Source organism: Nyctibius grandis, chromosome 1 (genome assembly GCF_013368605.1).
Source record: "Nyctibius grandis isolate bNycGra1 chromosome 1, bNycGra1.pri, whole genome shotgun sequence".
In the NCBI taxonomy this organism is placed as follows: Eukaryota; Metazoa; Chordata; class Aves; order Nyctibiiformes; family Nyctibiidae; genus Nyctibius; species Nyctibius grandis.
In genome coordinates, this window is record NC_090658.1 from 49,581,022 (window position 1) to 49,606,721 (window position 25,700).

Below are 25,700 nucleotides of genomic sequence, written 5' to 3' on the forward strand. Positions count from 1 at the left end.
TGTGAAATATCATCCTCATACTTTTCCCTTGTGTAGCTATTGGGACTCAAAATAAAACTAAGAACAATAATTTACAGAAGCAAGGAATGCCTCTGCGGATCCAGAGCCTCAACCAACTGGCAGTATGTTAGAGGCTAGCTTTAACAGCATCTAGCACTGATAACTTGGTTATCTCTGTGAATGCAGCTATTTCATCATCCCTATCTAAACATGTTACACTTGTCTAAGGCTCAACAAACAAACCATTATGAAAGTAATACAGCATTTGAAACTCAGTATAAAAGGTCTAAGAAAGGCTATTAAAATAAAATCAGGCTATATTTCAATTAGCAAATCATTTAACTGAGAAGAACAGAAGTCATATTTTTGTTTATAATACTAGAGGACATAGCATCTAATGTCTAAGAGTAGCATTGCAAAAAAGTAAATACAGCTTTCTATTATTTCAGCTAAAAATAACTAAATAGTAACTAAAGTTACCAAATACCAAGGTAATGTTATTTTCTACTGGAAATAACGTTTTCCCCAAAAGGTCAAGAGCCACTGAGTACAGAGTACATTAGAGCTACAATCACTGGCTGCTAACACTAGCCTCCGAAATATTTTTCATGTCCTGGGCATAAAAAGACAATGCTGACAGGGGTTCAGTTAAAGTAGGAATGACACAAATAGTGGAGGAATTACTCAGTGGTGCCAAGAGACGTTCTGCGAAACACTACATCGGATGTTCTCTCCAATGTTGTCCACACACAAACACTGACAGAGTTTTACAGTCCTGAGAGACTCCAATATCCTGCAGAGATCACAGTAGCATCATTTCAACAAAACGGGCCAAAGAGGAAAGTAAGCAAAATTATTAAAAGAAAATGAGATTTGAGGAAGCAGACATAATTTAAAAAGTCAGTCCCGAGATGGCGGGGGGTTAAACGTGTTTAAAAAAGAAGTAACATTTAATTGTGCCACCAAACAGTCATTAAAACAAAGAAGCACTCAAAAGCACCTCATAACCATGGGAGTAAAAAGCTACTCTCTTTCTATAATTGCAGGATTTCAGTCATGGCCACTGCATTTTCTCTTTCCCTCCTTCTGCTTTAGAGCCTCTTATTCCACACTGAGCACAACAATGCAAATGCAGCGACTGTGAGTAATCGCCAATGCTATTCCCGATGGAGGAAACAGCAGTTGACTACTTGATTACATCGGAAGCTCCTCATTTCCTTTGCAGTTCTCTTCATAATAGCATAAATAATCTAGAAAAAGGTATCAGGTGGTACAAGCATAAAGACCAATTTCAACGACTTTTTGTCAAAAGGAATTCGGTCAGAAATCACCATTAATTTTTCAAACAATAGAGCTGAGATATATACCCAAGTTAAAAACAAAGTTTCGGTTACTATTTTGTAATTGTTGATCTTACCCTCTCAAACATTTTGGGGTTGAGTCTCTATTTAGATTAAGTGTTTCATGAAAGACTATTCATGTTTTATGAAAAATTTCTATTTCCAAACAGTAGCAAGGCAGCTTTTGCCACTCATAAACACTGATATCTCATTATTTCTTTAAAACGATATAAAGCATTTTGAATTATCGTTTTGTTGCAATACCAGGTAAGATAAGAATTGGGCTTTACTTCTAGTCATGATGAGGAATTTAAAGATAAGTATGGGATTGATTCAGTCGACTAAGTGCTCAAAATTTTAAGCAGCCAGAGCCACTGGCTCGCTTCTCATTTGAGCATCAGAACAAATCTACTCCAACTGATCAGACTCCAACTGATCAGCAACTAAACCAATACTGCCCCATCATACATAGCAGCTCGCTCCTTGTTTCACAAAGGGGTGCCACCAGCTGCTTACAGAAGAGTGAGGAAGTTTCAGAGGGCACGTCCATCAGATCACCAGTTACAAAACTGGGTGTGTGGAGGTGGGAGGAGACAGGAACAACATAAAGATGACTGAAAAGCTGAATGCTTAATCATCACATAAGCATCCTTCACATCACTGCTTTCCTCCTCACCCTTCCTATCCACCCCTGGTCTAGAGTAATGCACTTAAAAATAAACAATACATTTCTGTATTTGTACATTGCTTAGGCTACGGGGCAGCTTCCTTCTTAGAACTGAGAGAGCAGATGGTTACAGATCTTACAGAATACAACTCAATAGTTCCTTCAAGAGTTTGTGCATTCAACATTAAGGCTTCATATTGTCGTAACAGAGACAGCCTCTCTCCACCACACACTGCTGTGGCTGTCTTCAGCTGAACAGCTTCCATTTATGAAAGGAGACTTCTAGAAGGGTATTTTTCTTGCAGAACTCCAGACTGTGAACTCTGAACTTCTGGGACAAACCAGGCCTGACCTACTGACTTCCCAGAGTGTGCAAGAAATCTTTTTAACCATGTTTTTTAGGTGGAAATCCAAGAACAAGCATTTGGACCAGGGGTTTATCAGCCGAATGGTAACTTAGCTACTTAATTATGAGCAGCAAGTTTGCATCAAAATAGATTCCAACATAACAAAGAGGAAAGGTGATTTAAAGCTTTGTTTAAATTTAGTTCAACATATAAAATTTAATGTTGAGTTTTTGGGGTTTTGCTTGCTTAGCTTATTTTGGTTTTCAATTCCTGCTAATGTTAATACTGGCCTTGGAACATTTACAGAATTAACACATTAATACCTCCCGAGTTTCAAAGTACTAATTTAAATTTTAATGATAAAAACGCTCCATTGAAGTGACAAATAGTAATATTAAACACCTGTGGCCAAATGAGATTACAGTCTACTTTCAAACTAGTATTTCAGCATTTCTTCCACCAAAAATGTTACACTATCAGCATAGCTATATTTCCATGCAATTGTCCTAATCTCCATATCTAACCAACTATACCAGATGTTTTGAAGTTCTGATACCATGGAAAAAAGACCTTTCTGTGGTTAAAATTAACATTTCATAGATAAAACTTTTTGTTTCTAAACATCACAAATGCAAGATATGTCCAGCAGCTACCACTTGTCCCAAGCAATGAGTGCTGGTTTTTAAGACCTTTTTTTAGGCATCGCACAGAGACCCACATCACAATAGCAGAATTCAAACCAAAGAACTTGAAGTTCAGTATGAAAAATTTAACTAGTCAACACACTGTACTGCACAAAATACACTATTATAAAGCTAATAATAATCAGAAGCAAAAGCAAATATTATTCACAATAAACACATACCAACAAAAACAATCCAGCATAACTCATTCACTGGAAGTATCTACTCCAGTAAGTGACACAGGCGTGTGATCCAGATGAGGAAACACAGGAGCAGAAAACGGGAACAAAACAGAGTGGAATTTAGACAACTTAAAATAACTTCTTGTCCTGCAGTGTTAGGACCTCATCCAATCTCCCCCTGCAATCTATCATATAAGCAAAGTATGTTCCTTCAAGGTATGCTTAAGTCAAAGGATACATAAAGTGATCCTAAAATGTTAAGGTACTTTCAGTCATCAAAGTTGGGTAGGACAGGGGTAGAAGAATGCTGTGCTCACTTCAAAAAGGATCTAAGCATTTCAATATTCAAAGCACTCAAGCACGTGCCCAAATGTTTTGGCAGAGGAAGTTCTACAAGGGGGCTGAGTTTTGTTTTTGTTGTTTTTGGTTTTTATTTCTTTGGGTTTTGTTTGGGTTTTTGAGTGGTTTTTGAGAGTTTTTTTAATTCCACAGAATTCAACAAGGGCAAATGCAAAGTCCTGCCCTTGAAAGACATACTGTCTTGCAACAACACAGGCCGAGAAATGACTGGCTGGAGAGCACTTCTGCTAAAAATGACCTGGAGATCTTGGTGGACAGCAAGCTGAAGATGATTTAGAAGCATGCCCTGGCGGCAAAGGTGGTCATCATCCTGGGCGGTATTAATAGGAGGAATACAGGCTTTAGATCAAGTAAAATTATTACCCTCCTCTACCCATCAGTCCAGTTCTGGGCTGCCAATACAGGAAGGACAGAGATAAACTGAAGTTTGTCAGAGGGCCGCAAGACGGCCAGGAGGCTGGATGATCTTCTTAGGAGGAGAGGCGGAAGGAACTGGGTTTGTTCCTCCTGGAGAAGAGATGGCTTTGGGGAGATCCATAAAGCAGCCCACAATATCTACAAGGAGGCCATCAAGAAGATGAGGCAAGGATCTTCACAGTAGTGCATGGTGGCACGACAAGAGACAATGGACATAAGTTGAAACAATAGAGGCCTTTAAACCAGATATAAAGAAAAGCTTTTTCAACATTAGGACAGTCAAGCAGTGGAGGAGGGTGCCCAGAGAGGCTGTGCAGTACCTGGTCCTCAGGGGCTTTCAAGACCTTACTGGGTAAAGCCCTGAGGGGCCTCAGGGCTGACCTTGCTTTGAGTTGGAGGTTGGACTAGAAACCTCCTGAGGTCTCTTCCAAACCAAAGTATCCTATGATCTTATTTAAACATCTATAAAGGACAGGCTAATTGATTTTCCAAGACTATTCTCCTACAGAAATCACTAATTATTACACCAGGCAGGCAGGCAGATATCCTTAGTTTATACAAGCTGAACTCCAAGCACAGAATAATAGAGGATGAGACCAACAGGAGAGCTCTGATACTGAGATGTCCCAACATGTATGTCACAAGAAGGGCCATGACAAAGAAGGGATGAAAAACGCTAAACAAAGTAGTTTAAGTAGCAGCATAACACTTGCAAATTTGTCTTCAGGTATGAGTCCAACTGGTAGAAATTAGAGACAGTAAAACCTATATAAGCGGTTCTACCACACATATCAAGAGTCATTTCTCCAACTAATGCAATGCAATCCAGTCCATCCCAGATGGAAATAAACTAGAATGAGCACATGCACCACTGATCCATCTTGGATCACAGGATAATTCAGGGAGAAAGGGACCTCAGGAGTTTCCAATTCAGCCTCCTGCTGAAAGAAAGGTCATCTCTGAGGTCAGATCAGGCTGTTTGCAGCTTTATCCAGTCTGGTGTTAAAAACCTCCGTGGACAGAAACTGCACAACCTCCCTGTGCAACCTGTTCCACTACTTGACTATTCACTGGCATCTGAAAAGTTTTATTTTGCAGAACACATTTGTAGTTAGTGAACTGCATAATAATTTCACTTTTAGTACAGTTAAAATGAACTGTAAGTCCGAAAACATTTTTCCAAATATTATCAGGCGAACCACTGTATAGTGGCTCTAAAATAAGCTTGCTTACTCTCTTCACCCGTGCAAAATACTAAGACTAGCCTCTAACTCATTTTTCCTTTAAGAATACAAAGTGATATTTTATAACATAAATAGGTCATCAGGAATTTTCAGGATGATTCTTTTAACATGTAAGTCCTGTTCATGCTTCAAGAAAGATTATACAACCAAAAAGCAATGAAAGATCAGAAGAAGCAAGACAAACACAGAAATTCAAGGCAAGGACTTGGAAGAAGAGGCTTTCTAAAAAAAAAATAAATTAAAAATTCCCCACCCTCCCTATATCCTCAAACTGGCGACATTTCCTTAGGTTGTATATGTTACTTTTGAACACAGTTCCGTTCTGAAGTTCCAGACAAGCATCTGACTGCATCAGGGAAACTGATCCACCACCATCAATACCAATTTTTTGCTATCCTCTAGTGGCTACAGGGCATGTTGGGCACAGGGGGGTGAGAATGGGTGGAAATATTATTATTATTAATAATAATAATCACATGCTAACTACAGCAGTACAACTTGATTTTGAGAACACCACAAAGCAACAGAACACCAGAAGAAAACAAACTCAGAAAGCGGGAACAAAAGGAAAGTGAGGTAGACCAAGATAAAAAAGAGATAAAGAGAAGAATGAAGAAACACTGGTCTAACTGTTACATTAACAGCCTAGTTTCAAGCTTCTCGGTCGCTCATTTCATATAAGTATACACAGGGGGCAGGAAGAGGGAAAGAGGTCCAAACAGTATCTGAACTTCAGACACTAAGAGAAGCCTCTTTGTTTCAGTGTTCTCGTGAACAAAAAAACAAAATGAAATAAAAAGCCCCAAATTCATAAAACAGAGGATCAGCCTTCCTCCTGCACACTTAAAAAAAAAAAAAAAGTCTTATTCTAAGGGAAAAAGCGCACTTGTGGTTCTCTTCGTAAATCTCAAAATACTAGGCACCCAATTCAACTTTAAATCTCTCCTTAATTTCAATTTGCAGATGACAGATCTTATTTTCTGAACTTAATTTAGCTGGCACACCAGTACGTAGCTAATAAGCTGTATGTAACAACAGAAAAATGTCATGGTCTTGTTTTCTACATGCCACTGTATAATTATAGCTGTACGACAATGGACATACTGTTTATGTGATACGGGTCTAGGATCTGCATCGTGTGAATTTGCCACAGCGCTGGTTCTAGAAACCAGCTACACTAAAAATGAAGATTCTCCTAATCATTGTCAATAATTTTATGATCAAAAATTCTCAACTCAGTATTCACCCCTGCTGAGAGTACTAGACTAAAAGTAATTAGCTGTAAAACCTACATGGCCTATATCTGCCAGTAATGAGTTGTTTCCAAACTGTCATCTGGATACCCAGAACAGTCAAGAGGACTGCTCCTCCACAGAGAGCAGGGTAAATCATGTCACTGACACTACTTTAAACATGTGGATCACCTTGTAATCTTTTAAGAGCAACTTGGTATTTAGTAGTTGTTGTCAGGCCATCACTAAATATCTGAAAGATATGTATGTCCACAAAATCATATAGACGAGTCTCTCCATTTACGCACTATAAAAACGTGGTCCTTGTTGTCAGAAGTTTGGAAATTCTCAATACAGAAGGCATATAAGCAACTATCAATGCAATTTGTATCAGTTTCTTTTCAAATTAATTCAATAATTAAATAAGCTTTTTCTTAACGCTAAGTGAGCTACCTGAGCATTGAAGAACTAGGAAAACTAGCTCCAAGTGTTCTAATGTCAAGCAGCGAAGAACAGTTGTTTTCATCTCTGTTTTTCATTCATACCTTTCAAATGAATATCCAAGAGACAGCATGCGTTTCAGCCCCTAAAAGTTACAGTCCAGCAAGTTGTTATTATTTTCTTTTTAAATTAAAATGATATACAGCAAGTTAGGAATAATGAAATCGACTAATTAGTTTGACTAATTGTAGAAGACAGGAATCACATTTTTATTCTTTTGTCCTGAAATCAAACTGCCATACAGTAAAACACACGTTTGGGCCTTTACAAATTGAGATACATGACCGAACTACACAGAAGGCTTGACCAACTATAAACATTCTTCCCTCTCAAGCTGTTAATTTCCAACGATGTCACCTCCACAAGGTCTTCAGCCTAAAATTTTAAGCTATGTAACATCTCAAATTGCTAAAGGTAAACAAACAAACAGAAACAGAACATCTTTTCCCCAGCCAAATTTTTCAGAGGTTCTGCTGAACAACAAAAAGGAGCAAGTCTGATTTTCTCTATAAGGATACAGGTCTCCAATTTGCAAGCTGTTCTGTTTGGGCAGACCCATACTAATAAAATGAGGTGGACTAATTTGCAACATCATAGTCAGAAATGTTAATTCCAGCATCCATTCATTTTTAAGCCGTGATCAAGAACTACTGTGTTTAGACATGCAACTCCTCCCTGTGCCACAGGCTACCCACTCTTCATCATCAGTAAGGTTTACACAACTAAGCAATGAAAATTTTCATGCTTGTTTCAAGAAGAAAGTGATCTCGAGGAGCAGATTTTTACAATAATCAAGCCCAGATCAGATATATTTTTATTACAACAAGGCAAAATATTTTTTTATTAACTTTGTTCACCACTTAAAAAATTCCAACCCTCTGCCTCTGGAATACACTTCAGCTTTAGGAAAAAATGCTTGAAATGCTTTTCAGTCTCAAAATACAAATCTAAGCCTTTCAACATATTTAAGTAAATTTTATTTTGCAATTCACAGCATTTAAGTTTTCTATAATCTGTCTCAGATACACAGAAAAGAATTACATGATTTTTTAAGAAATGTAGAATAACAAAGTGAAAAGCACTTGCCCCGTCAGGAAAGTAATTTTGCACTGGGGAATCCACCCATGAACATACTCATTTCACCCTTTAAATGGCACATTTGATTAGCAAAGGAGCTATGTTTTAAAAAGCACTACCAGCTCTATTTTAAGGATTTCTTCTAGAAGACAACAAATTACTGTTTTTATCATGTAGCACTGGTTAACAAACTGGTCTCTGCAGCTGTGTTAATCAGGAGTCGAAGAAGAAGGTGTTTGCCAGCATACCATGCATGAATTCTTATTCTCAGCAAGTCCTGCACTTCTGCCCAGGTAGTTTTGCAGCCAGTGACGTGGCTTGTATGTTTAGTTAACTCCACCTAAAAAATTCCCACCTTTCATTTGTCATCACTACACCACACAAAAATACCAGAAAATGAACTGGTTGCTTATTTTCAAGCATTTTCTTGCTCTAAAATACAATTCTATCAAATAACCTTAATTTTATTCTTATCAAGGGGCTTTCATTTCAGTGGCACATGGACCAAGGACAAGTTACAATACAAACATTAATGCAGATGATTAACTGTGAACAGGAGTATTTCGAGTTTAAACAGGCTCAGATTACGAAAGCATTTAGTAACTTGGTTTGGCTTACTCGGATATTAAAACATAAGTCAATTCAGGCATAAGTGATACTACTATGAAAGATTTCAAGTATATTCTGACTCATCACAAAACAATTTAGGCTTTAACTGGTGATACTGCCCAAAGAATCTTTGCAGTAAATCAGGATTAACATAGCTGAAAAGCTACATCAGAAGACAGGTTTACCCTCTCATTGGTGGGGGAGTAAGTCACAAGAATATGAAAAGATGACCCGAAAAAATAAATCTGTCAAGAAGCAAAGATCGCAGAAGTGGAAAGGGATTTAAACATATGAGGAGTCTCCAGCCTCTTTTCCTCTTATTTAATTAACAACCAATAATCTCTCCCAGTGTGATATGTGTGCTGGCTACTGTTTTGTTTCTCTACTACTGAGGACAGTAAACCTTTCCACGCTTATTTGTACAAAAATGTTTTATTTGTACAGAAATAAAAACAAATAAAAAAAACGTGCACATTTCATATATTCTTAGTTAACACTGTGTTATTTGTGTTGTGTATTTTTTATTATTATCCACAATGAGAAGCAGGCTTTCTGTAGAATTAGGTACTCTGAGTAACTTATTCAAGACTTTTTTTTTAATTATTATTGCAAAGCATTTGGAGATTTTGAATTTCTTCTGTATTCAGTATTCACTTTAAGAATGTTAATAAAACATATATACTTGACTTAATCAACACAGAATCACAGAATCACAGAATGTTAGGGATTGGAAGGGACCTCGAAAGATCATCTAGTCCAATCCCCCTGCCGGGGCAGGGCAGTTTATAAGCTTCTTAGCAGTTTGAATACCAGAAAGTTACACATGTGGAAAAGAGAAATTATTCATCAAGTTCAAAACTTAAGTTACCTATTTACTGAAATGATGGCGTCTCATGTAGATTTGATATCTACATATTTTTGAAACAAAAAAATAAAACCAAAGATTAAAATTATTCACGTTTTCTGTGAAGATACATAACCTACTTCTCACTGTATGCAGGTACCAAATAGAGAAAAGGGAAATTCTTTGCTATACCATACAAGTCAGCTTAAGATTTAAACCGGAGGTGGTATAGTGGTGTATGACATCCTAAGTGTGAGCAACTCCCCACCGCGTCCTGTAATTTATAAGGTGAAATCTCGAATTAGCATGACCCAGTGAACAGTTCAGTACTTCTGGATGCTGTAAAAGTGGTAAGGATCAGCTCAAAGCAACTGCTAAACAACAGCAGAAAAACCCATCGCTGCCTTTCACTATCGTGAACACCATAGAGCTGGAGGAGAATCAAAGATGGACAGTTCCGCATCGCAGAAGACAAACCACACGACAACAATCAGAAGGCAGTGATGGGAAGAAGGCAGCCAACAGTACCAACTTGCTTTCTGTGGCTCAGAAGTGCTGAGAGGTGGGTGAAGTGGCTGCAGAAGAGAGTATGTACATACATGTGAAACTATTCATTCTCTTTTACAGCTGCTGAAGTTGGAAAAGACTTCAGATTACTTAAGCATCTATCAGCCACGCCAAAGAACAGTGCTCTTCAGTATTATACTTCAGAAATTAAGGGTATAAAGGTAACAGAAATATTCTGGTGTCTCACTCTGCTTGCAGACTTCTACTACTACTGATAATGTCATGGTATTACCTTGGAAGGAAGGGAGCTGGAACTAGGAACAAGCTTGGAGAAGAGGAGACTGAGGGGTGACCTCATTAATGTTTATAAATATGTAAAGGGCAAGTGTCATGAGGATGGAGCCAGGCTCTTCTCAGTGACATTCATTGACAGGACAAGGGGCAATGGGTGCAAGCTGGAACACAGGAGGTTCCGCATAAATATGAGGAAAAACTTCTTTACGGTGAGGGTGACCGAACACTGGAACAGGCTGCCCAGAGAGGTTGTGGAGTCTCCTTCTCTGGAGACATTCAAAACCCGCCTGGACGTGTTCCTGTGTGACATGATCTAGGTAATCCTGCTCCAGCAGGGGGATTGGACTAGGTGATCTTTCGAGGGCCCTTCCAATCCCTAACATGCTGTGATTCTGTGATTCTGTATCAAGGATCAGAGCAACTGCCTTGGCCATTTTGCACCATAAAGAAACACTCCGTTTATCCTCAGGATTTGGCTAAATTTAGCTCTACTCTACTTGCTGTGAGTACCATCCTAACTACCTTTGAGGTGGTTAGAAAGGAATTTTTCCTCTTGGTGCAACATTCTCTTCTCAGCAGCTGAAGAATTCAGCGCAAGGTTAATCCAGAAAACTTATCCTGTCTCTACCTAGCAGGTACCCAGAATAGATGACACTCAAGCTGAAAAAGCATATTAGAAGAAAGAAATCTCTCCAAAACAAGGAAAGTGTATCTATGGTTAGAATAGTACAGCAAGCAAGAAATAAACACCTTTTCTCCCTACTCCCTTAGAAGAAGACCGCCACCATCAGCACAGGTTATAAAGAGGCCTGACTGCAACGGTCTGGCTGTCCAAACTCCAAAGTACACATGGCACACGCTGCAGGACTGGCTGATCAGTAACCTCATGGGAAGTTACTGACAAAGCTGCATAATCATAAGTCACGGTCCTGGAGTCTTCCTGAAGCCTATGTAGCAGGATGAACACATCTGAAGACTGTTGTAACTGGCATTTTTCACCCAAAGTAGAAGATTAGCGTGTCTGGTTTAGGGTTGTGGATTTGAGATTTTGGGGGAAGAGTGTGTGTAGGGGGAAAGGTGGAAGAGAAGGGTTCTACACAGGCAGGTTTACCGAGAGCACTAAATCAGTGCATTGATAACGATATACATGGATATTTATGAGCATCCATGCACGCACGCAACGATGCTCAAAGACCTGGAGACAAATGTGGAACACTGAAGATAAGAGACACTTCAGGTAAGTGCTGAGTTCCAATAGGTTTTTACAAACTTCAGACTACCACTATCAGAGTGCTGTACAATACTTTGCTTCAGTACATGACTGTCTCACATTGGTACAATGCTGTCCAAGTTTTGTGCTGCCACTTGACACTTAGCACTCAAGATGAAGACTACTTTGAGAAGGCAAAGTTTTCAAATTTGGCTAATCTCTCATAAATTTGATGCACTTATTTTCTGAGTTCATGCTTAATTGTAATGCATGTGAGAAAGCAAAGCATGAAACAAAAGTATTCTGGAGCTTGTAGTAGACTGCAAACAATTTATTTCCAGCAACAAGAATTAGTAACTCCTTCAGAACTACTAATACTCAAGATACTGAGTCAGTATCAGATTGTTAAGAGATTTTCTTGATTACTGCTTCAGAAAATTCAACTAGGATTTCAAACACTGTAGAATTCCAACACTGTAAGGTCATCACACATCCTGCCTTACATACCAACTTTAGTCAAAAGCTACATACAGACAGAAATCAAAAGGCAACAGAAAAACAGGTTTTTCACTGTAAATCCTAACGAAGGCTCTAGATAGAGGCAATACCTCTCTTCCACATTTTTTCCTATTAAATGGCTAGCACACCTGAGACAGACTGCAAAACCAGCTCACGTCTTGAGCACTTCCTAGGACTGTAATAATTTCATCACTTTGGGATGGTTAGGTCTTTAGATGCTTGTAGATGGCTTCAGTGAATATACCAATAATCAGGGCATAAAAATACTTCATTGTTCTCTTTTTTTTTTTTGGTAGTCTACATATCAATCCTTATCTGCCTGAAAACAGTTTGTTACAGGCATAGCAGCTGAATTTATTGAAATAGTCCTTGTTGCACTATGGCAACAACTAAAACACTCTTGTAATACTAGATACAATTTCAGTATTTCTGGAGACTTTATCAAAAGTATTCCAGTACATCTCTTAGCTAAACCAAAGAAGGGCTTTGTTAGAGCATTTCACCAATTTTCAAAGAAAGAAACAGTTGTTTGCCTTTTTTTTTTTTTTTTTTAGAGGCTTCAACAAAGCCTAAGAATTAGATCGCAAAATGCAGTAATCTTAAGTAATTCTACTTTTGAGTTTCCTCACTTCACAGCAAACACTAGACATAATAGGCAATCCACCAAAACCAATTAGCAGGATTGAGCAATGTTTTCATTAGTAAATATTGTCTTTCCAACACAATTTTCAAATTATTTTCCTTTTCCAGATATGAAAACAATCTATCCCAGTCTTTCAATAGCCAGAATAAACACAGTAAGTGTTAAAGAACTCTTAAAACTTCCATTCTGTCGCTATTGAAAATAAGTAGTATTCATGTTCAGTAAGGCTATCACTTTAAATGGAAACAACTTACAAGCTTCCTAATAAACCGCCCAGCATTCTGCAAGAAGTATGCAATGCTTGGATATGATCCGAACGCAGTAAATATTATCGAACTACACATGAAAGGTGAATACAAGGTAGATTTCTCCACATTTCTCGACATAAAAGAAATGTTATTATAAAGACCACTTTATCAATGCAAAGCTTTCTAAAACACAACCAGGTACAACGTGGTTTGTTTCCACATAAACATCTTCCTGTCCAGGAGGACACTGCATCACAAACGGCATTGTCCTGATATTTTGTCCTGTTTTTACTAAAACTGAGAACAGCAACAAAACAGTTAAAGGGCCCTTTTTACTTTCAAGCTGAGGTATTGCTCAAAGTAGAGCACCTTCTGGGAGGGCAGCGGGAAGGAGACCTTTCCTTGTTGTAATCACTGGGGGAGGGTTTCTTCGTTGTTTGAACTCCTTTGTCCAACCATAGGCTATGCAACAGCCACTAATCTTCATTAAGAAGCGGGATTCTGATCTTCCACTGGGTTTTGTGAGCAATATAATACATGTGTAAAAGCATGACACTGCGATTAAGTTGTGTATCTGCCTGTAAGAAAATACTCAAGTGTGGACTGACAACTCACCTGACAAAGAGAAAGCTCTACTAAACAGCTCATAGGGTGCTTGAAAAACCTAGGCACTGAAACTTTAGTTCAGACACTGCTACGGGCAACACACTTTTTTGGTCAAATAAATATTGTTACCAGACAACTCATTCTTTCACTTTTTCCCCACTATAAAGGTGCTTTTGCTACAGAGTAGACCAGAAATCCAGCCATGCCTGGGACACAATTCACTAAGGGCAAGCATCAAAACAGTTCACCAAGAAACTGCAATCTAGTACTAGGTAGGAAGTTATTGTGAGAGATTTCATGTTTCTTGAATACAACATATCAAAGTAGCAATAAAGCAATGAACAAATAAAAAAAAACAAACCACCCTGGAGCCATTAACATACAACATCACTTTTGTTTCAGTCTCCACCACTCTATAGCAACTAGTGCTGTATTACACAAAACCTATTCTAGAGTATTTACCCAAGAGCTGATCTGGCATTAGGAGAATGCCAGAATCTTCAAACAGACACTCAATTTCCAATTATATCGCAAGCCAGGAGGTTTTCTGATGTCTCTGAAAAGAATCACTATAGTAACTCTCAACTATTTTTTTAAATTCTAGTTTATCTTATACTCTTGGAATACATGAGTAAAATTAAGAATAATTATCAATGGATTTCTAAGATACACTAAGCACCGTTTAAAAAAGCTTAAAACTTGCAAAGCTGACTGTGTAATTTCTGCTCTTAACTGGAACAGATGATATGGACAAATTTATAGAAGAGGAGTACACACAATTTCATTACTACAATCATACACTCTATTAACAGACACTTCTACTTATATGATTAAGTTCAAAGACATTAGCAATACGTGTATCAGTGTATTATTTACATTTCCTAGTGTCCCATTAGCCCTTAAACTAATACCATACGTTGATCTTCCAGATGACAATCCTACCCCTAGGACTCTTTTCCAGTTCTTTCAGGATTCAAACTCTAAAGACATTTCCAGAAGTAATTATTCATCTACACCAGAATTATCCAAGACAGACCAGGGCAATAAAGAGCCCTGTCCTGCTCAGTGTGGAGAGAAATTAAGCAAGAAGTATCTAGACAGATGACTTCTTCGTAAGGAGACAAGAATGGAGGTGATATCAGAGGAATGGTTCCCTGGTAAAAATATCTGGTCTAGAAGATGACGTGAAGAGGAGTTGAGCAAAGGGTCTAACTTACAGGTGAGCACACAAGGAAAGAAAGCAACTCTAGAAAATGTAATGAAATACAACCTTTGACAATACGAACCAGCTGATAACCTTGAGGCTAAAGCCTGTAACAGAAGTAGATTACCATAATCCTGAAGTATTACACAAAATGGTTTTACCAAGTCATACACACCTAACAGGGGAAAAAGTAAAAGTCACCTAGAATAAGAAGGTATCAGCAAAACAGGCGAATACTGAAAAACAAGAAGCAATGAGCACTGGACTTACATCAAAGCAGATTTTTTAGTCCTACTAGAGAACCAAACTAAACAGCAATGAAAGGCAGAACTACAATTTGATGATCGAGGGCAACCAATCACATGGAAAACTTAACCTCCCACTGCATAAAGTTATGTTATGATCATACACATTTGTTCATTAAGCAGAAGCTCCTAAGGCATGATACGGTTCAGGAAGATAGCTTGAATGTTACTGATAGACCTGAACTACTTGTTATCAATAGAGTTTTATCTCTGTTGTCTCCTGTTTTCATCTTGGATTATCAAACTTCTAGACAGGGACAGTTACAGAAAAGCAGTAAGTAATTTTTAGCCACAATTAAAGACTAAGGGTGGGAGGGGGGACTCTCTGCAGAGTGTTTAACTAGAATTATGAGCGAAGTCATGTATGCATCCAGAACTTATCAGGTTTATCCTGATAACATTAATTGAAAGAAAAAAATTCACTAAAGAATATTTGTAAGCCCCTTAGTCATAAAGATAAACCAAGACAAAGAAAAAGCTGGCTCTGACACACACCTTGGCTACAGAAAACACTGAGCAACAACTCAAGAAAGCAAAGGCATGAACATTTGCTTTACAGAGGCCACTGCATTGAATGAAAATACTAAAAATTATAGTTGCTACTGTAAATTCTAGTTTCAATTTCCACATTCTTGATTGCTCAGCAAATAATAAAAATGAAAGTATGATCTTGATGTAAATCAGTAAAGTTTACATTTCCTTCCTTGAAAACAAGAAAGGAGATAAGGAAATGAACAAGCGGAGAGAAAAGACAGCAAAGGTAACCCAACAAATTAGAAAAAGCAATGGTCCTTGAGCATTTTCACTTTTAATGATCTTTATTTCATCCAGTAAGAGGAACTTATTGCACTCTATTTTTACACAAACCTCAAAAAATTCCCAGGGAGATGTGTTCAACATTATTTATTGTTTCAGATCTTGATGTACAAAAGTAGACAGCGAAACCCCACTCTAGTTTATACGGCAATTCTTAACTCTGCTATGAGCTAGACCTAATGCAACATGTTGCCCACTTATTTTCATCTCACCTACTTAACAAATATAATTAATGTGAATATATCAATTAACAGTTACTGAAATCATTCATATGTTGGGATTTTATATCCAGTTAAAAAAAACTAACCTCCTAAAACGTTATTGCATTTAACTGCTAGCAGCTGATTTTTTAAGGTAAAAATTAATGTTGTGAGGAGAAAAGATCTCCAAAATCAACATAACGACCTTAACAACAGAAATTAACAGGCTCTAGCCCTTCCACAAGCTAAAAGCAAAATCCCATACATCTCCATTCACTGCAATGAACATCAGTCAAAATATGTTTTATACACAAGTATTTTTCCTAGCCAAAAATCTCCAAAAAAAAAGCCCAAGAATTACCTAAGTAGTGCTTTACTCAAATATACTTCAGAAGAGGCTTCCATTAGTGTGAAGTTTATTTTGAAAGACAGAGCAAATAATACTCCATTACTCCTGGAATATCTGCTAACTTTGCTAAGTTTATGGTAACATCCAGTTTATTACTTCACAGTGTGACTTTCAATTCCACCTTCACCAGAAGCACTGGTCCAAATCAGAAGTTATTCTTTATGCACCACTCTTAATTTTGGATAGCCACAATCTATTTCCCTTCATTGGTAAAAAAGCAACTTTTCAAACAAATTCTGACACAAAGACGAAGTCAGAGTAGTTTCTTATGATCTACATCCTTATCACAAACATCAGTTCTATTTTTAACACCTTTCAGCTACGTTTGTTTTTCTTAGCCTGTTTACATGAGTATTTCTTACAGCCAAAAGCAAAATTTTATTAATTATAAAGCAAGGTTTTCCTTAAAAAGTCTCTTCCATTGATTTTATCTTAACCTTTTTGAAAGAGAAATAGTTTTGTCAGAAAAAAACACACTTGTGCAAACAAAGTAAATCCCTAATATGTCCAGAGGACTACAGCTTTTTTCAACTAAAAAACAGTGCTTCTGAATGGCATTTTAGGCAGGGAAACAGGTTCACACATCAGGAGGGAATTCTTCAAGCCAGTATGTCTGAATTGTATGGACCTAATTAGCCACTAACTCAAGAAATAATTCACATAAGGAATATTAAAAGCACAGCATAAAGCTTCTTCCTATAAATATTTTCATGCCATTATGTTGTCTGTAGATTGTGGCCAAAATCTTAATTCAAACTTCTTCTCGCTCTTTAGGTAGTAATGATTATATTTCATTTGTGAAGACAGACTATTCACTTTTACTCAGTTAAAGGAAAACTGGTTTCCAAATAGTCCTTTTAATGCAAATGAGCAGACCTGTGTCCATGACTTCTTTTCTCCAGCCATTTCAATGCAGAACTAGAACTCAACAGACTCAATGTTTTTACCTCCTCTTTAATTGTGCCTGTTTAGCGGTTGTAATTATTATTCTATTCACTAAAAAGTGCAGACATCAGTCCTTAAAGATTACAAGAGACCTTTCCAGACTGTCTAAATATTGGCTAAAACATTTGTTGCAAAGAGAATTTATTTTCCATATCATAGGTTTGTTACACTTAAAAAGATGGCATTTTCAGATAAATTCATCAGCTTCTTGAAATCTATAAGGTTTGCAGAGTTGCACTAGTAAAAACTGCTGAAAGTTGTAGAATGTAATGTGCAGAGAAAGCACAATCATTTCTACCATTTATAGGATGCTTCCCTACCTCCCGACTTGCACTTCTACTACTAGCTTCACCAGTAATGCAATAGGCGTAGTCACTGGTAATTCCAATCTTAAAACACGAGTCCTTTTAAAGTCTCGGAGCCAGATTTTTAAAAGCCTACCGGTGAGTAACCATGCAGATAGGAATCTACAGCAGTTTAAAAACTAAAAGACTCCTAATTCTTATTGCTTTAACTAGATTTAAATAACGAGTTTACATAACTACTTTAAAAAGATGACAAATTTATGTCATAGAATCATAGAACGGTTTGGGTTGGAAGGGACCTTAAAGATCATCTAGTTCCAACCCCCCTGCCACAGGCAGGGACACCTTCCTCTAGAGCAGGTTGCTCAAAGCCTCATTCAACCTGGCCTTAAACACTGTCAGCGAGTCATGTATCTCTTACCTATGATCCTTAATTAACCAGAATCAGATCTGAACCCAAAGAACAAAGACAAAAATTGCATCAACTTTAAAATATCCTGTCATCCAGTGTACTGTGTACCATTTTCTGTAAATAGATTATTTGTATTTAAAGCCAGTGAAAAGTGTTTACAACATACTAACTAGACCAAACACATATAACACCAGAACAGGGGGAAAGTCCATACAAAAAAAAAGAACAAAAAAACCCACACCAAACAAAAAACCCCACCCTCGTTCTGAAGAGTTATTCCTAGTATCTTGCTGCAAAGCCTACACAAGTGATTTTCAGACAAGAAAAAAAAAAAAAAAATCTCGTCAAATATCATAAAGACCTTCCAAATTCCTCATTTTATTTTTTTTAAACTGTAGCCATCTAAAAGTTAAATACTCTATTAGTAGTTATTATTAATGCAAAGCATGCTATTTCTCCAAGCGTTTTGATTAGACCTTTCTACTGTTGTTAATACATAGGTATATTAATCAGTTTAGAACAGCCTTCGCCATCAGAAAACAAAACTACAACAGATCAATATTTACGACAACAATCCCCAAGCCCTTGGGCAACCGTTGAAAAAACTCCACATGTTCCAAAAAGCGTCCTTCTCAAAAAATTAAATTCAATTAACATTCCTAACCCACTAACCATGTTCAGAAAAACACAGCGCTTTTCCTCTCATATACAGTTATCAAAGCATACATTAAAGATGAAACCTCATTTTGTCATCAAGATCAACAATAATTATAACGCCTAGTTCACATATGGCATCTTAAACCAATAAATCTTAAATGCTTTCAGAAGGATTTATATTTATTCTATCCAACAGTGATAAACACACTAGTCTACAGCACCTTTGCATTCCTTGCTCTTCCCTAAAACAACCATATGCAGTTATTTTACATAATCAATCACTTAATTCCAGCAAGCACTTTCATTGCGGGGGGGTGGGTGGATGGGGGGGTGGATGAAAGTGTATAACTGCAAATAATTTCTTATCTACAAGCTTCTGAACAATTCTATGCACTTGTTACCAAATCATTAATTCAAACTTACTCCTTTTTGAAAAGTCAGGTACTATAACTACCCAAGACTTAAGATCAAAACATCAATTCATCTCCTGTTGCAAAAGGTGTGAAGTCTCTTTACTGTGTTTCCATCCTAGGTCAAAAAAAAGAACAAACAAAAAAAGAGGGGAAAAAAAAAAGGAAAAGCAAGTCAAATATTAAAAGTATCAAAAAACTTGGTAATACTTGCAACAAAGGCAAGGAGAAAGTGGAACAGAAAGGGCAAACACATTTAAAAGACGAGGGTTAACATACTGTTTCATTTTGAATTTCACTGTTGATTTATCTACAAACAAAAACATGATTCACCCCACATTTCCCCAAAACTTTCTGTATTTTCTTTAGACTTGCAAAAGTGAGTAGCTGCCTCATCGCTGGAAGTAGATACAGTAAAGCTTAATCAAGTTTAAATTAGTACCAGCATTACAGAGCTATTTAGAAAAGGTCTGTACCTAGTATCACTCCTGACACCACTAGTTTAACTAGTATTAACTAAAACTTTAAACCGAGTTTTGGGTTTGTTCATTTTTAAGTGTCTCAAGACACAGAGCTTCTCTCAGCTACTTTCTGAATTTAAAAAAAAAAAAAAATCTTCAAAATTAAAATAACGCAAACTATTAACAGATTTCTCAGAATAGCAACAAGTGTTGAAGTAGGTAAATACCTAACAAAGTTAAAATTACCACCTTGCTTTCAAGCCTGAGTTGACAAGTGACTTCAGTGAAAACTTAAGTGAAGACATGAAACCCCCACTCCCAAGAAGTCTCCAATCTTCTTCACATGGAATACAGAGACAGGAATATCCAACTTTGGATACTGGAATGGATTTGGAATGGAACAGAAAGTTCCCTTCATCCCTGTTTTGCTGGGGAAAAGTAGCACTGAATGACTTAGTTAACCGTTCATATCACACAACGAGCTAGGAAAAAGTAACAGAACTCTACAACATGCCCTACCGAAGGCTCTTGCTTTTCACTATCTTACGGGCAATATAGTTCAAGAAATAATTTGTGCCTAACTCTCAAATGAGGCAAATAGACAAGTGGATCTCTAATCCCTTAGGACTAGTCTACACCATGAAATATTAACAGGAATTCAAACGGATTTGTTTCATGAAGCACTTCTCTGAAAAAAAGCCCACACATTTAAACTCCTTTCAAAATCCTACTCTATACATTCAAAACCACGTCACATTTTACACTCTACACTCTGCATTAAAGTGATGACGACCCAATGGACTTAGAGCAATTGTGTCTCACCAAAGAATTGGACCTTTCAAAATAACATTGAGGTACATCAGCAGGTCACATGCAAATACCCTTCTCCGTCACTGCCTGAGCTACACTGTCAGAACTCTAGTCAATTTACACTAGATTTCACTCTTCCTTTTCTTTTCTGGGAAAAAAAAAAACTCCCTGAAACCCTACTATTAAGGAAGTTATTAGTTCCTCTGGAAATGCCTACGCTCTTTATATGGGAAACTTAAAAGACAAATTGCTTAAACCAGACTGTTTACACTGAAGAAATGCCTGGAGAACCACTAGAAGGCATCAAGTCTCAATGGTATCTAAACATGATATATACAACCAGAAGCTCCTGGGTGACAGTTTGCAGTTTGGGCACGTGCTAGCTGCAAAGTTAACCCAGTGGTCCAACAACCATGTCTAAACAGTTTAAAAAGGCCCAGTTCAATCCAGCTCAGGCACATCCAACCAAAAGTCATATCCAGGTTACCGCATCTACACAGATGCCACACTCACTTCAGCCCCTACAATAAGCAAAACGTGCCTTATGGTCAAGCTGAGCCTGGAAAAGCAGGGAAAACAACAGAGGATTGTCACCTCTCAAGCAGCCGAGTAAAAGGGCTTTTTCATTTAAGCTGAGAAATAGTACACATGTGAATCACACCATCATCTGGGTTGAAAATATTGCCAAATTTGAGTCAGCTCGGGGTAACAGTGAAAAAAAATGTGAACATTTGTATCTGTAATCATCTGGAAGGAAAATATTACTCTATCTATAAAACTGTTACCTAGTCAGTTTGTTGTAAACGCACCTGCAGTCTCATCAGACATTTTTAGAACTAGTAGTCTAAAAAGCTCCGATGTTCAGAGATATGCATGCGCTTAATTTTTACTGTCAGTAGTTCAAGTAAAATAAATGTCATCATTGACAGTGGTAAGTATGCTCCTACACAGGTTCAGAGGCTTAAACTGCAGAAGTGTGGAGCTAATGCAAGTTAAATTATTACTTTTTTCATAATAACTATGACGAAGCTGGTAGCTTTTGTGCAAAGTCTAGGTAATTATGATAAACGGGTAAGGCTGACCTAAAAAATGTAAGATTTGTTAAACTACTTACTAACAAAACTACAGAAGCACAATCTGCCATGAACACAAAGAAAACAGGCTGGAGTTAGAATGTATTGGGAATGGACAAATGCATTAATCAGACAAAAAATAAGCCACAGACAGTTAGTAATCACCCTGCAATTCCAGAAAGACTGTGCTGCGTTCTCAAACACATCATGAAGGCACCTTCACACTAGCATCAGCCCACTTTTCTTGAACAAACAACTGTCAGCCAACAGCGATACTGTTAAAACCTAAGCAATACAAGCGAGAAGCTCCAATTATGATAAATATTGCAAGACGTTAGGAAATAATCACAAGAACCCCTCATCTTGGTGTTCAAGAAACAGTTTGCCATGTGCAGAACTGAAAACACCCAAAGCAATTCTTTTCAAGCTATCACAGCCTGAATAATCTTAGAGTTGCTTTCAAGACTTTTTCATGGCTACCCTAGCAGCAAGCACCTGGATCCAGAAACACAAGCAGGCTCCAAGACCAAGCCAACGTGATTTCTCAGAGGCTTCTGTTAACAAACAACCAGGACGGGGGCCAGGCCAAGAGCAAGTGTGAATTTCCTCCTTTTCCCCAGCAACACGCACATGATCGGCCTCCACCCTCCGAGCAGGGAGCCCGTTGTCACACATCAACACGGCTGTAACCTGCCTCCCCAGCTCTCCCCCCCCGCCGCTTTCAAACCAGACACACACCACTAACCAGCCAAAGGGAACATGACAAGGGGTAGCGGCAGGGTGTGGTTTGACTATTTTTTTAAAAAAAAAAAAAAAAAAAAAAAAAAAGTAAAACCCAGCCTCTCTCAGCCATCAGAAACACCCATTTCATTAGGAAGAAATTACCCGCTGTGTTTTTCCGGTACAACATGTGAACTCAGGACTAGGAACCTGCTCCTGGTATTTACTTTACACCGAAGGCTGGCAGCCTTCGGTCTCAGCGAGCCAAAGCGCTCCGTCCCTCACGCCCTGGGAAAGCCACCCCGGGGACTGCACCAACGGCCCCGAGAGCCGCTGAACCAGAGCAGGTTGCTTTGGAAGAGGTGACTGCTGCACAAAGCTGAATATTTAAAGAAATGAACAAGCAGCAACCAAAAAAAAAAAAAGCAGCCCCCCAGCAGGCTTCTCAGTCCTTCTCTTCCACCAGCCGCCTTTCGGCTCTGTTTAAGTCACAGACAAAAAAAAGCCCGCCGAGGTAACCCGCTTCGGCGTCGGGGGAGGCGGGGGGGTAGCTTCTGTATTGCCGCCCTTGCCCGCCCCCTTTCACCACCTCCAGCTCCCAGAGGGTTTCCTGCCTCGGAGCCGTCTGTCCCGAAGGGTCGGACCGGCATGTGCCTGCGGGAGGGGAGGAGGGGAAGAGGGACGGAGAGGGAGGGCCCCGCCGGCCCTGCACTCCCTTTCTCTCCCCGGCCGCTGCAACCTGCCTTCACCCGAGCCGCTCCGAGCACAGCAAGGGGCCCGACACTGGCTCCCCGGCCCTCCTCGACGAGGAGCGGAGCCTCCTCCGCGGCCAAAGCGGGCCACGCGTTAACGGAGAGCGGGGTGGGAGGCCTGTGCCCGAGCCCCCCGGCCGGGGGGGGGGAGGGCGGCGCGGGGGACCAGGCTGACCGCCGGCCGCGGCGCGGAGGCGGGCGCGGCCTGGCCCGGGCGCGGTACCTCACCTCCCTGGCGGCCGGAGGGGGTGGCGGGGCGGGCCGGGCCGCGGCGGGCCGGTCGGGCGCGGGGGGGGGGACCGCGCCGGGGTCGCTTACCTCGGTGGGGTCGCTGATCTCGAACAGGTCCAGCCGGTTCGCGTTCCAGTGGTTGATGATGTCGGCGAGTTTGCGCCGCTCCTCCTCCCGGCTGCCGCCGCCGCCCGACATCCTCGCCGAGCCCGCCGCCGGGGAGCCGAGCCGGGGCCGGGCCCTCTCCGCCGAGCCCCGGCGAGGGGCGGAGGCGGGGACGAAGCGGGGGGTCCCTCAGTCCCGGCTGGAGAGGGGAGGGGCCGGCTCTTCCTTCGGCCGCTGCCGGCACCGGCGCCGCGGAAACGCCCCGGGATCGCGCCGCCGATAGCGATCGGCGCCGTAGGACAGCGGGGAAGGAGAGAAAGAGAAAGGGGGAAGGGCGGGGAGAATGCCCCGAGCCGGCGGCGGCCGCCGTGTCTCCCGCTCGGTGGCGTCTGTCCCCGTTCGCCTGCCCACAGCCGAGCGAAGCCGCCGCTGCCGCCTTTCTCCGCCCCAGTATCGCCCTCCCCTCCCTCGCTCGCTCCCTCACACACCGTCCCGTGCGCGCCGCCGCCCGCCCGCCCTCCTCAGGGGGGCGCGCCCGCGCGCGCTCCCGCCGGCCGTCACCTCCTGGCGGCGGCCGCGCGCCTCAGGAGGGCGCCCCCTCTGCTCCCCTTGCTCCCCTCCCTGCGGGGCCGGGGCCGGGGGCGGCCGGGCTGCGCCAGGGCGCGGTCAGGTGCGGGGTGCCTCCGCGCAGGGGGCAGGCGGCGTGGGGGCAGGCGGGGCGCTGGCGGGGGTTGCCGGCAGCCGGAGCGGCAGCAGGAGCCTTGGCGCTCGCAGCAACAAAGGGCCTGGGCTGGCGCGGCCGCGGGAACAAAGGGTCTGCGGGCGGAGGCTGTGGCGGCCCCGCCGTGGCCTCTCCGTGCCAGGGCGGGCGGGAACGTCCCCGCTTCCCAGCCCTCGCTGCCGAAGCCCTCCCTGCCCGCGGGCAGAGGTCAGGGCGCACAGCCGGGGGCGGGGGGCAGGTCAAGGGCGCTGCGGAGCGAAGGGGTGCTGCCCGCCCGCCTGCCCTGGGGCCTCCAGCCCCGCACTTAGACTCTCCGTGCCTCAGGTGTTCCCTGCAAAGCGAACATGCTGCTGTATGTGAGCATACGATTATGGGGTGGTTTTGAGGCACTGCGTGAAAGGAATTGTCTGAAAAGGCTGTATTGACACAAATTTCCACAGCTTGAGATGAACTGGAGATGAAGTTGAAGCATCAGATAATGTTTTAATGTTTTTTTAGGTATATGATTTATGTGTGGTTTCTCACAAACTCTGTCAGTTGGCTGTAAGAGGCATTGTCCATTGTATAGACTCGAATCCAGTACAGCTCCGGGGGTTTGGCTGTGTTTTTTAACTTGCTGAAGTAAGTAATGTATCCCAATACTTCAGCGGTCGTGTTTGTTTCGCTTTGGGTGTCCTCTGAAACTTAGTGCTTGAACAATCATATTTGAACTCGTTTATCCGAGTGTGCATCTTTTTTGGTTTCTTCGGGTGGTTAAAAAGGGGGAAATACTGTTTCTTTTTAGTGTACCTGGCAAAGTATTTCAAGTTCCTCTTTGCTGAGGGCATTCAGATGAGTGGGTTTTGCTGATAGTTTTGATTGGCTGGGTTATTTGAAGAAGGAGATTCCTCAGAGGCCTTGTCTACATTAGGCAATTAAATTATTGTTTTTATCCAGCAGTATAGCTCCTATATAAGTAGCAGAAGTTCTGGTTTTACAGGTGAAGGTCAGTTATACTTTTGCCCTACATCTGTAGCTGTGCCATATTAGAGCTTTATAGTTCTGAGATGGAAAAGATCCTATTTCTCAGGTCCCAAGCTCTGGGAGGTGTTGAAAGCCCTTCTGAGAGCCCTTGGAGAATTTGGAGGGGGGACACAAAACCTCAAGTTCTTGTAATATCGTTATCCTAAAACTACACTGTATTCCTTTTAGAAGTAAAGTGTAGAGAGAAGAAGGAAAAAACAAACAAAAAACCATAACTCTTCTTATACAAAAGGAAGGAAAAAAGAGGCTGGTGTTGTTTTCCATATCCAGAAAGAGTGTGCTACAAGGTAACTTTGGATGTTCTGGCAGTGCCTGCAAAGATCACGAAACCATGTAAAATCTGTGATGCGATAGTCCACAACCCAGGCAGAGAGCTGCGTGCTCTGTCACAGATGACATTTGCGGAGTGGTGCGCAGAACTAGATACTTGGCTCTGTCTGGATGTTGGTGGAAAGGGATTGTTTAAGACACAGGATGAGAAACAGTGGTTGTATTACTTCAGGATTAGGAAGGAGGCTTTTAGGTACAGGGTGTGCATAGATCACCATTTTGCTATTACAAGCTACATAGATAAAACTGTTTTTCCTGGGGAAAAGAGGCGGTTGCTCTGG

The 25,700-nt window shown here is 40.6% G+C and overlaps 1 protein-coding gene across 14 annotated transcripts in view; it reads right to left on the reverse strand.

Moving 5' to 3' along the window:
- Window positions 1-23,795, reverse strand: part of AFDN (afadin, adherens junction formation factor) — a 130,824-nt gene extending 107,029 nt beyond the window's left edge. For all 14 annotated transcript variants that reach the window (XM_068398043.1, XM_068398054.1, XM_068398033.1 and 11 more), the window contains exon 1: window positions 23,328-23,795. In XM_068398043.1, coding sequence (XP_068254144.1) covers window positions 23,328-23,438 — 111 coding nt within the window. In that variant the 5' untranslated portion in view covers window positions 23,439-23,795. The remainder of the gene's footprint in view (window positions 1-23,327) is intronic.
- Window positions 23,796-25,700: the final 1,905 nt, after the last annotated feature.